The sequence below is a fragment of the Stylophora pistillata genome, chromosome 11, assembly GCF_964205215.1.
Source record: "Stylophora pistillata chromosome 11, jaStyPist1.2, whole genome shotgun sequence".
In the NCBI taxonomy this organism is placed as follows: Eukaryota; Metazoa; Cnidaria; class Anthozoa; order Scleractinia; family Pocilloporidae; genus Stylophora; species Stylophora pistillata.
In genome coordinates, this window is record NC_142529.1 from 8192525 (window position 1) to 8205803 (window position 13279).

A 13279-nucleotide genomic window follows, 5' to 3' on the forward strand; every position below is an offset into this window, starting at 1 on the left:
CGGAAAGTGAACACTTTGAAGAGGGGTGGCGAGGCTTTCTTAGCACTCCCTCTTTTCGCAACTCTGAAGTCGCCTCGAGCTCAAAACATTCTGCATGTTCCAATCGCGTAATCAGATATAACTTTCTCCAACAAGTTTACGACCATTCCCATGTTTCTTTCGTAAGAATAAGGTAATAAAATTGTCTCAACATATCAGGTAGGTCAAGACAATCTAAACGATTTTTATTGTTACGCAGTGAGGTAAATGAGCTAATCAATCATTAGAAACGCAATGGAACACTTTCAAAGGCTGTCACGCTTGTATAATTCCATTATAACTGTAACTAGCTACAGCTTTTTTAAAATTCTAAAAAAAATATTTCTATTTCTGTTATCTAGGCTTGCATACTAGGCAAGGTCATTGTAGGTCGTGCTTAAACCACAAATACAGCTATTCCTGAAATGGAAAAGCTTATTGATCAAGGAAACAAATAATTCATTTGAATACATTACTTTCGTTTGCTGAATATACAATCAATCTAGCATATTGTGATGTCGTCCCTCGCATGTTCGTCTTGTTAAGTTGTTTACTGAGTTACGAGACCTTAAGACACTAATGGCTTAAATTGTTCGTTGTGAGATCTAGCTTCGCAAAATTCGGAAAACTATCCTTCGAAGGTGACTAGTTTTACTCTTTAGGAGGCCGTTTCGGTCATTTCACTTTCATAATTTTTTTCTTTGGTCGCAGACTCTTTACGTGATTGGCCTATCTTAACACACACTATACATGGTAGCAATTTGAAATTCATTAAATGCTTAAGCTCACATTTCGCAATTTTAAACTTTTCTTAATGGAGTCAGGGGATTCTTATCTTTAAAGTTTCATATCATTAGCAGTGCCCTCTTTTCATTGTTTTCGTACTTCGTGCAAAGTTGAATCCTTAAATTAAAGTGGCTTGTCAGGCAACCATATGGCATCTCTTGTTGGCAGAACATCAGAGTTGCTAAAAAGGAAAGCATAACTTATGATTTTCGGTAGCAAAATGGATCTAGGTCACAGCTCCTTAACGTATAAAATAATATCCCTCAAAATACACGAGCTTGAGCTGTTAGTACTGAGCCACTATCTGGGCATGAATTGTTGCTATTACTTCAGGTAAAGTATGATTTTTTTCTGCTGTGTTGAAACTAACACGCAGAATCATGACAAGAGCTCTTACATGATCTAAAAGTGAGAGGCAAGTGAATCTAAGCTCAGTTTCTAGGTGAAACAGATGAAACATAATAATCTTTAAATACCTGAAGTAACCAAAACTTGAATCGGGAATACCACTTTTCTCCACTGCGAGCCTTCTCCTCGATGATCTTTTGTCCTGCTTTGACATCTTTAACTTTTGATAATATCTCCGCGTGACGTTTGGCTTCTTCGAAGTACTCCACACGTTTTTTCCAACCAGGTTTGGCTTCATTCTTCTCAGATTCTATGACAAGCTCCAGGTACTGCACTTGAGTTAGCGGGTTGGGTTTCAGGGCAATCTCATCCAATCGACGAAGGCTTTGCTGTGCCCTGTTTATCATGGTCAGAACATTGCTGTGTACACTTTGAAGAAATTCCTCAAGTTGTTCGATCATGCCTTCGATCTTTGATTTTCCTGAAATGGCTTTTTCATACTTCATTTGCAGTTCGGCGGAAGTTCTAATTTCGACAACTGACTCGTACTCGATTATGTAGGGGAGGTTTTTGTGATCTGACCAGATGCAGTTCAATGTACAAATTCTGCAATTTCCAGATGTTTTTTCCATGGCCCAACAGTTACGCTTGTCGCAGTCATCAGCAATCTTACAATCCTGGTGGCATGTGTAATTGCATTTTAGGCAGGTGGTGGTGTGCTTCCCAGTTCCTTTAAGATCGATATAATTTGGCTTAGTAACAACAACTTCATAAGTGAAATCTTTGTTGGTTTCAATCTCGCTGACATGGTGCTGCAAAACAAGCTCTTCTTGCCTCATTTCTTCAATCTTGTTGAGGCCCATTGTAATTTGAGGGTTCAGACCTTCAATCAAAGTTTGAAGTTGTTCACGTTCATTCAACACCTCTTTGGTAAGGCGAAGACTGACACTTTCTGCTTTTGCAAACTCAGCGAAAAAGTTCTGAAAGGAGAGATAACCCATCTTCCAAAACATTGCATCAAAGCTCTCTTCTGTTTCTTTGTTTCTGGCAAAAAGAGCTGAGTTGTTGAATTTGAAGTACTTGTCACTTGGAACGTTGGCTCTATTGATGGCTTCAAGCACTGGGGGATGTTGGCCATCTGCAAAGGTCAGCATCATAAAGATATTTTTGGAAACATCGTTTCCAAATATAGAAAGGACTGAGTTGAAGATGTACTCTTGCGTTGGAGTGAGACGTGCCAGGGAAGCTTGTGTAACGAATCCAACTCCATCAAGGTGGTCGATACCATTTGGTGGAGGAATGGAAAAGAACTCTTTAATCTGATTGGTAATGAGCCTATCCCTTTTCAGACCTTCTGTATCCCCAAACCCTGGTGTATCAATTATTGTAAATGTGTACGGAATGGCTGAACCTTGCATGGGATAAAACGTGTAAGCGGTAATGTCCTTCGTCTGACTGTAAGCTTGAGATACGCTTCTGTCCTCCACGACGAGTTTATATCGAAAGTCGTCTTTCCACTCAACACCCAAAATGTAATTCACCATGCCATTGATTAACGTCGACTTACCAGCTCCAGTAGCTCCTACTACCATTAGAACTTTCTCAGAAGAGCGTCCTTTAACTCTTTTGGGGGGCTTTCCGATACTTTGTCTGGCAATCATGCTGTTTTGTCGTCTCATTCTTGTTTTCATTGAGAGCTTGTAAATTGTTGGAGAGCCATCTTTAATCTTCTTCGAGGAGGAAAGCAAGAACTCTGCTGGTTTATAAGGAACAAAGAACTTTGTGGCCTTGTCATCGGAGGTTTTACTGTTTTGCGCGATACCACTGGTCCGTTTACAATCTGGCTTGCTTATAGGATTTTCTTGGTTCTTTCCGCCGATTGCTTCACTACCTTTCGTTCCTTCGGCGTTGTTTCTGGACTTGAGAGACGATGAATCCTTAGCCCTTGCTCCATTTGGATTGTGGCTCTGTTTACCTGAGGATGACTCACTCTTCTTCTTGTGGAGGAGGTCTGATTCGGATTCAGTCGCGAGATCCTCAGTAATAACACTGTCACTGGTGGCACTTACAGCACTTCTCCCAGCTTTGCATTCGCTGTTCACCTTAAACAGGTAGGCAGTGTTTGCCTCCAATCCATCTACCATAATCGTATTTTCTGGTCCCGCAGTCGACAATGACTTCCAATCGCCGACAGAAGGTCTAAAATGAACTGTGTAATTCTGGACTATTTCTTTTCCATGTGGAGACTGTTCCCAACGTAGGGTGATACTGGAGGCACTTGTCACAGTTGCAGAAGGCTTTCCGGGTACACCCGGAAGTTCAAAATCCATAGAATGACCACCATCATACAAACGGACTGTAAGAACTCCTTCGCCTGTGCACTTCTGAACGTTTGTGACGATGAACTTTGTACGCCCGTCATTTTCATTTTCACGGACAAAATCTCTGAAATTTCTCGCCTTAGCCTTTCCTTCATTAACTATTTCAGGATTCTCATACCAGGACTGTGCTGAGAGATTTTCTGGTGTCCAACTGCCAGTTCGCAGGAATGTATGCATTTGTTCAACCAGTGCATCTTGATTCCCAGCCGTCATCAGGGAAAAGCAAACAACCTGGTCATACTCCAAGGAATTGATCACACTGTCAAGATCTTTCAAAGACGTTACCAGCTGGATTCCCCTAAAGAATTCCAGGTATGTGGACAAAAGTTTCATCTCCTTCTCTATGCCACTAATCCAAGACGTGAGGCGGTCGTGATGAAACGGAGAAGACACAAGTGTGTTGAGGACGTCGGTGAGGACTTGCTCTTCTTCTTCACCTCCTCGCACCACTGGCAACAAATCGGAAAATGTCTTCAGAATGTTCTTTTTGTACCTGGAAACCGCTTTTCCACATCTGGAGATCCGCTGTTTGATGATAGGGAAGGTGGAACATGTGTTATCATCGACGAGACCAGATAAACGCGTTTGAAACTCGTTGAAATTTGCCAAGGCATTTTGCAGAGCTTCAGTCACTTGAGGGCTAACCTCACGCACTCGCCGTACCAATTGCGGTTCCAAAGTGCTCAGTGATTGTAGCCAAACCCTTTTAGGAAAATCATGCATATGGCTTTCTTCGTTTTTCTGGAGTTCAGAGTAGGTCCGCAGGGCATCTTCATAACTCATACCAATGGTAGAACTGGCCTGGTCTCTATCTCCATAAAAGGTAAAAACCAATTTACTCAGTTCTTCCTTGTCCATCAGCTCTGTTGCACGTGCAGATGTATTGCTTCCCTCCACAGCTTGGAATAGGGAGTCGACAGCGAACTCTAGGTCGGCTTCAACATCGGTAAATGTTTCGTTTTCGTCCAATATTCTGTCGAATACGAAGATTGCTTCTCTGCCATATTCTATTCGCGATACAAAATGTGTAGCTGTCATCTCTGGACTTAGGTCTCTGTAAGGCTCTTTCTTTGTTTGATCCATGTTAAGTTCTTCAAATTTCGATGTAGTTTCATACTTGACAATAATGCGAACCAGATTGTGCTTCTTTGAGGTGTCTCCATCAATGATAAACTTTCCAATTCCGGATGGGTTGATCAATCCTGTCATCAAACTCAATCTAAAGTTAGAATCGATGCCGAAAACCTTTGCCATCTCTTCCACGTTGCCACTTACAAAGACTTCGTACGTAGACTGTGGGGAAATGCGCGAGGAAGAGATATTCTTAACGATGTCAGATTCCCACAATGTTGGCCCTGTTACAAGGTGGTGACTACGATAGTCGTACAGCATTCCCAATTGAAATGGCTGCCCGAAAGAATGCACCTCAAGAACGCCAGTGCTGTCGCTCATGTTGTTTCACTATTAAATGAATTAATGCCGAAAAATACAAAACAAAGATCATTTATTTATCCTTTATATCTGATTTTGTAATTTATGAAGTGTTTTGTTGTGTCACACTAGGAAGGTTGGTTTATTTCAATCACTGTGTTTACACTTGACCAAATAGTTGAGATTAAATCATTCGTTTCAAGCTATCATTGAAGCACTTTCACCACCACAAATGATGATGAAAACTCGATTTTACCTTACGTCGCAGAGACAAAATCCACTCAAAGGAGCGAAATATATCCATACTAACTCACCTTAATGAGTAAATACAAGCTCGGCCTATCTCCAAAAATTTATTAAAATCATTGACTCGTGTAATGCACTGGCGACTTTAGTGATGTAAAGGTTGGTTGAGTTTTAAACCTTCTGGTTAAATAATTTAATAATCATTTCTTTTTCATTCTGACACTCCAAACTTAAAATCAGTGGGTTCTAGAACGTCTAAGAGAAGGAGAATGCAGCAGTAAGATGTAAATACGCTTAAGAGACGGTTTTTAAGTTTCTCAACACCGCGTTATCAGTTACTGTGACTCATAGTATGCCACTTCTAATAAGAACACACTTTCATATTTTATTTAAATAAAAATAGAGAGCATTTACACAACATATTGATCGAATTAATCAGGAGAGAGAATCAAAAGTGAATTCCTAGAAATGACGTTACGCTCGGCCAAATTTCCGGGAATAACTCGTAACGCAATTCCGATATTTTACTCAGCAACTCGTAGGGTACTAGAAGTTTAAAGCGATAAATAAAAAGATGCGATTTTTTGGCGAAATAAATCGTTTCTTTTTGAGATGCATTCATGGTTATCTATCGTAGACCGATGTCACAGGCACTAAAATTCCTATTTTAGCGTTAGAAAGCGAAGAGGCCTTCGAGCTCTCTTGCTTTCTTTCTCTAAAAGACGTATAGATTCAATTTTTTTTGCTTGCTGCTATTCTGAATTAACGTTGCCCAAATTGTTAGCTATTACCTGCATCTCTAATGATACCAAAGTTATGTAGAAAAATAAGAATGGCCCAGCGCCACCACCCAATCAAACGACAACATACATTCCCGGCCGGTTGTAAGTTACTTTTAGAGCTAGTGCACTTATAATTGGTGTAAGTAGTCTCGACAAAAAAACGTTTGAACTACCTTCTAATGGACGGACTGTTGCTTACCTTTAAATTCCTTGAAGATCACTAGGAGTTACTTGGTTTGGAAGTCGCTGAATATACTCAAATTTGCGTTGCCATTTCTCGGAATCATGAGCGAGAAAGCAGTTAATCTCATGACAAGTTGACGTATTCTTTAGGAATACTTCCAATTGGTTCATTCGCGATTTAACCTCCGTTTAACCAATCAAAACCTGCCAGCTATGCCTTGTAAGTCATCAGTGCATAGTGATTTTCCGGTTTCTACCCCGGAAGGAAGTTTGTCGAAAAACTGTTTACTCAAGTTCACAACAATTTAAGCTGTAATTGCTAAGCAGAAAGAAAATGAGGCAAACATTAGCTTGTGGCAAAATATTATGCTATAATAGAAAGAGAGCTTAAACAAGAATACAGCCGATTAAATCAACGATTACTTTATATTTTCGAAAAAGATTTCGAATTTGTCGCGTCCTGTTTTCCGAGAATTCAGGAACCGTTACGTAGAAACTGTCAACTGACAAGCTATTTTCGCTGAGGTTGTGCTCTTGAAACTTGAGACTCCTCAATGGAAGGTTAATAACAATTCAGAAATGAGTTAAGGATGACCTTATTTTGTTAGCTGCTTGAAAGTAATAGAATCTTGCGCTTTTATTAAAAGTTTTATGAATGTTGAGCAATTATAAAATGAAATTGAACGTTCAATAAATTGGGTGCTGACTCTATCTGGATTCAGAGTCGAAATATTGATATTTGTTCAGCAGACAAAGTTTTTGACGTTATCTACCGGCGGACTTTGATGGGAAAAATTCAGCTATATTGGGTGCCATTAACTCCACTTAATTAAATTTCTTTCTGAGGCCACCCTTTGGACAAGATATAAAACTCTCTTAAAATTTGCCATACGAATATATTTTGTAAAGTATGATTTTGATGAAACTTGCTTACTTTAAATTAAACCATGAGATGATAGAGTACACGTGTGCGGATGGTTTCCTAACAATGTTGTGAAGAGTTAAGCAAGATGCTGTACTAAGGATACAGTGAGCTTTGAAACAGATTTGTATATCATTCACAGCTGACAAAACATAAAGTAAACTAAATCAACAGTGTACGTGAAATCCTTGTTTGTTTCGATCTCCTTTTCACGTTGTTGGATCACGATTTCTTCCTGACGTATCTCTTCAAGTTTGTTTAGACCCACAGTAATTTGGATGTTCAGGCCCTCCACCAACACATGGAGCTCTTATCGCTCTTTTAGAACTTCTTTGGTTAGACTAAGGCTTTGGGAAATTCTAGGAAGAATTTTCTGAATGAGATGGAACCCATTTTCCAAAACATTTCGTCGAAGCCCACTTCGCCTGATTCGTTGTTTTCAGCAAAGAGAGCTGAGTTGTTGAACTTGAAAAATTTCTCGCTGTAGTTTGGAATGTTAGCTTCCTTAACTGCCTCTAAGACAGGCGGACGTTGGCCATCGGCGAAAGTTATCATCATGAATATGTTCCTCGAAACGTCATTTCCAAATATCGACAGAATGGAATCAAAGATGTACTTCTGTGTTTGAGTCAGACGTGCCTGGGAGGACTGGATAACAAATCCAATACCATCAAGGTAGTCAATACCATCAGGTGGAGGAATAGAGAAGAATTCCTTTATTTGCTCAGTGATTTTCTTGTCTCTCTTTAATCCTTCAGTACCACCAAAGCTAGGAGTGTCGATTATAGTGAAAGCATATGGCACAAGTGAACCTCTCATGGGGTGGAACGTATAAGCAGTTATGCCTTGCGTTTGGCTGTGTGCTTGTGACACTTTGGACTCATCCGTTATGAGCTTGAAACGGAATTCATCTTTCCATTCTACACCAAGAAGGTAGTTGGCCATTCCATTAATCAAGGTCGATTTTCCAGCACCTGTTGCTCCCACCACCATGAACACCTTTCCTGCTTCTCCACGACCGACACGGCACGGTTTTCCGATACTCTGTCTTGCAATCATGTCTTTTGGTCGTCTCATTTCTTCCCTCATATGAAGCTTGTAGACTGACGGGGAACCATTTTCAAGCTCATCTGACGTGTATAATAAAGCTTCTGCAAGACGGGGTGGGGCATCAGGGCCCATTGCGCTTGCCTTTAGCTGCTGTCTTAACTTAGATTTCGATAATGGGAACATCTTTACCAGCACCAATCTACCAGCTTTCGTTTAGTTCTCTGTTGAAAAAATAAAAGGGCTTGTTTCGGTAAGGAGAGGGAGTTAAGTGACCGTTTATTCAAACAAACATCCGAAAAAAAGGGAGTCTGCTGTGTTTTTCTTAATAAAGCCCTACGAGACAAATAAGCCAAAGGGTAATGCAACACTTGCTTGCAAAAGATTGCTATTACGTTAGTGAAGAAGGAGCTACGCGTTGCCTCTTTAAACTTAGCGACGCTTTGCTACGAAAGAAATTGAGTGCCGTATAGAGCACTAGGGCGCTCATCAACTTGACGAAGAGCTAAGACGCTCCAAGAACTTTATGTAAGTCAATGATCGAGGGAATCATTCTTCCGATATCTTAAATGTAATCATACACTCGAGGTTAATTATTGACATTTTAATTAAGATAACTTCCAGTGGATGTATTCAAATCAAAATCCATGATCGACTACACTACTTAAGCTTAACACAACTCTCAGCTTGGAACAAACTGACCAAATGAACTAAAAAGTAAAGTTAAAGCCTTCAGTTTGGTTCGTTAGAGGACAAGAGAATACGGGATTTCTCAGAAATGACAATACGGTTGGGTGTACTTCCGAGAACACTTTCCCAAAGCACTTCCGGCTATTTTATGCTCTTCTTTACCTCGTTAGCGGCCCAATTATATAATTTTCAAGTTTATAATCAGCTGAAGGGGGTGATAATCGAATGATACTCGGGTGGAAGCGTCTAATGCTTTTCTGATCATAACTGCCAAACTAGCATTATCATGAGCGTGCTTATCTTGATAAGCTGTGTTTGTGGTAGACGTATTGAGCAAGAGTTATTCGATCGAAGCATGGATGTACTGTTTTCCTTTCAAAAACATACAACGATCCAAGATTCCTTGGTCGAGGAAAGAGTTTCTCCGATAGCTTAGCTGAAAGAAATTTGTCATGTCGTCGAGGTTGACTAGGACAAAACATTTAAGATAGTATACTGAGGTGAATGAAATAGGTCGTTCGCTTCTGAAGTTAATCAAATTAGTATTCCATAATCAACTGTAAAATGTGAATGGTACATAAATTAAAAGGAAAAGGTTCCCTTTTGCTTGGCCAAGTATTTAAGCGTAATATAACTCTTACCTCTGAGCAGACAAGCTTACGGAATTAAAATAGCAGATTGAAAGCTTGGTCAATTTGGCTCGGTTAAACGGGCTTAAAATAGTACCTAAATTCCTAGAAATGGCGACACACTTGAGTGGATTTCTGAGAACAGCTTTCCATTGAGCTTATACTGTGTTGTCCTGTCAAGTTTACCCACTTATTCAAACGAAGGGGTCAACAATAAAGTAAAACGTAGCTGGAAGCGGCCAATACTGCTTTGCATCATAAATATCAAACTAGAAAACCCTAGAGCTTATTTCGCGAAGATGTGTTCATGCCTTAAAGATGAAACAGGATTCGATCGGTCGAGGCACCAACGCAGCCGTTTTAAATCGACGTGCGGGTAAACAAAAGCAGATAGAATGCTTGTTTGAACTAATGATGCAAGATATTCTAAGGTAATAGCTGTATTCTCTTTAGCTTAAGATAGCGAAGTATAGATCATCGACTTCCACTTGGTCTAAATCTGCCGTGTTACTATTTCTTCATTGCGATTACCCTCTTCTGTCGGTTGCGCACACTTTTTTTGCCCTATTTCGCAGCAGTGTCAACGGAAAATAAATCTACTGGTCTTCGGACATTATTCTTCGTAAAGTTAAACTGTTTACCTGTGTGTGCGGAAAAATTCCTTAGAGGATTATTTCTTTTGCAGTAATACGAACACAGACACTCCTATCGATTGTTCAACTTCCCTTGCACAGATACCGAAAAGATAAAAAATTCACCATGCAAGATGACTTTAGTAAGTCTGGCACTTCTGATTGGTTCTGACTGGCGAACTGATATTTGGGCACCAATCACATGTTTCGGTCCAATCTACGTCAGCAGGGCACATGGCAACAGCATGCAGTATATTTAACGTGCACTATCGAGTTATGGAGCACGTGCGAAGTTTGGAGTACACGAAAGAAGCGTAAGAGTTGCCCGAGGTAATAGGCGAGGGCAACTCTAGCTTCTTGAGTGCTCTCCAAACTTCCTACGTGTTCCATAACTCGATAGTGCACAGCTGAAAGCATGAACCAATTGTTTTAGAACATAGCCGGTGGAATTGTGCATCAAATCCGACGCGAAAAACGGACAACAATATCAATTGAAGCGAATCGTGACGGCGCTGATGCCGAGTCTCCTTTTCCGTTGTTTTTCTCTTTTTCTGCCTCATTTAAGAACTCTAGCCCAGAGGAAAAGGTCGAAAAATTGTCTTCGTTTTGGTACTAGTAGGCCGAGTCTCTGTTTGTATCCATTATTGTCGCGAGATATTATTTTTTCCCGAGCTAACAATGGCCGCTCGCGCGAAAAAAAAAAATTGTGGCGAAGTGATTTGCTCACGCTATATCAGCGTGCACTATCGGTATTTTGAGCACGCTTACGTATACTGAATTTGATTGCGCGGTTCTGCTAGCTATGTTCTAATTCCTCTTTGTTTTTCGCAAGTTTACGAAACAGCCCTTATGAAAATCGTTTGAGGAATAAAAGACAAAAAGCTTCTAAACAAGGCAGATATTCGGCATGAAAAGAGAGAACTACACTTTTCTGTTTGCTTGATATATGCGTCTTAATTGCGTCCTGTTATAACTCAAATGGTTGCTAAACGATTGGATGTGATTGCCCGACAAATTTTTCTCCCTAAAGGTAGGACTCCTCATAGTCGATTGTGCAAAGTGGTTTATATCTCACTCACATGCCTGACGCTACGTCTTAAACATTTTTCATATATTCATTACGACTCTTGATATCTTAATTTGAGACCAAGCACCCACCCCAGCTTAGTGATACGATAAGACTCCTGACGGGGATTTTTTTTTTGGCGTCTTCTCTTAAAGTTTGGGCGCATGGGCGCTGCAGGTAACACTATCTGGTAACCAACTTTGGCGGCTAATTTTTGTGAAAAATTACTAGCTACACACTTTATGGAAGTTAATATGTCATTTCTTGTGTTGGAAGTCATTAACGTGCTGTATAAGATTACAAATGCTCTCTCCTGGAATGATCAATTTACAAGCGGAAAATTTCCATAACAAGCTTAAGTGCGCTTCTTGGACACTCTTAAATGGGTCGTTGGTGATTCAATTTCAGTTTAAACAATTCCACCCCGTCAAATCTTTTAAGCTTAAGTCATAAGCACGAAAGTAAGTATGACAGCTTGATTCTAGGACATACCAAAACTTTTTGGGGTAAAATGAAAGAAAAAAGCCACGTTCAGATCACATGCGGTTAGAAAACCATGCGTTTTGCTGAAGATCATCACTTATAATGATTGCAGGACACGCGAGATTAGGGTTGTGTCAGGTGTGCACTTGCAATCCTCATGACATGCATAGTTGCAGCGAAGACATGTGGTAGTATACCTTGAAGTCCCCATCGGGTCGATCTCTCCTGGTTTAGTGACTTCAAATGAGTATTAAAAAATGGCAAAACCTAATGCCGTTTTGGCATTCTTTGCCGTTTCGGTTTGTGAGAAAATTTCCGAGTTCCCGGATAATAACAATAACAATGGCACACAAAGCACACTGATTGATTCATATGATTTCACTCAATTTAACAAACTTATATACAGACGAGCAACTAGGATTTCACAGGCTGGTCTTGAACAAGATAATTTATCTCTTAAAACCATAATCAATTAATGAATAATGTCTCTGTCTCTTCTTGTTTTCCGAGAATTCAGGAAACGATTTGTGACATTATACTTTTAGGAAGGGGGCATTGGGGCCCCTGGGAAACCGCAAAACCGGAGAAAAAAACCTCCAAAACCGAAAAATCGACGAAAAAAGCCAGCAAAACGAAAACCGCATGCAAACCTTACAAAACCACTACATTTTCACCTTTAAATGAGTCAAAAAGGAAAAACCGAAAACCGCATTGGAGTTTTCGTGAAAACCGAAAACCGAATGCAAAAACACGTAAAATCCGCAAACCGCTCTGAACATCAAAACCGAAAAACCGAACCTTTTTGGCCCAAATGAAAAACCGAAAAACCGATCCAAAAAACAGTCAAAACTGCAAAACCGAAAATCCCAAAGCCCCTCTCTTTTAGCTCATACTGTGCTTTTGAAATTTGAAACTCCTCAAAGGAAGGTTAGAGAAATTTATGATATAAGCTTACTTGATCTTATTATATTAGCTGCTTAAAAGCAGTTTAACGTTCCACTTGACTGGAACCGGGGAATTTGTTATTTCTTTACCAAGGCCACGTAGCTATGAGTCTATTTTTATCCGAAAAGAGGTAAATATTTAACCATATATGAGATAAAGAGGAATGGAGTGATATCTATTTCTGGAACCAGGATCCAGAGAGCTATGCTATTTTCATAGCATAATGCACTTTTTTGAAGCTATTTAGAGGAGAAGAGACTAAATTTTTTAAAATTTCTTTCTGTCGAATCGTTGCTTGGAGCTATCCCAAACATGTTATATTGTCAGAAGCGAAGAGAAATTCTAAACTTATCTGTGATACTTTTAATCTATTTAAGCGCCTCAGAGTCTGGAGAAGATTCGATCACAGTCTTCTTTATTTGTTAAGTGAAGAGTTTCCGGGAAAGTATTTGAGCAAAGAAATTTGGAATTCCGCGCCAAATCTTACTAGATGGTGGAAATGACAAGAACTAAGGAAAAAGGTACGTTCCAAGACACTTAAGAAATTTCTTTCAAACAATACAAGATGGCGACCCTTTGATACTGTATGGCGAACCATAGATTCTGGTTAAGGTTTCTGTTTTTTCCTTCTTCTTATCTTACGTTCTATCTTACGGCATCAAAACTAATGCACTGAAATGAAGTAAATGA

General features: G+C 39.8%; 2 protein-coding genes across 2 annotated transcripts; both read right to left on the reverse strand.

Moving 5' to 3' along the window:
- Positions 1-203: 203 nt before the first annotated feature.
- Positions 204-7437, reverse strand: LOC111334522 (uncharacterized). The gene is made up of 3 exons (XM_088739618.1): positions 6192-7437; positions 1281-4994; positions 204-985 (listed from the first exon to the last, which is right to left on the reverse strand). The coding sequence occupies exons 2-3, from the start codon at positions 4983-4985 to the stop codon at positions 977-979; spliced, it is 3714 nt and encodes a 1237-aa protein (XP_088595744.1). The 5' UTR covers positions 4986-4994; positions 6192-7437; the 3' UTR covers positions 204-976.
- LOC111334513 (uncharacterized) lies at positions 7434-8279 on the reverse strand. The gene has a single exon (XM_022940270.2). The coding sequence runs from the start codon at positions 8277-8279 to the stop codon at positions 7434-7436; it is 846 nt and encodes a 281-aa protein (XP_022796005.2).
- Between the last annotated feature and the right edge of the window lie 5000 nt (positions 8280-13279).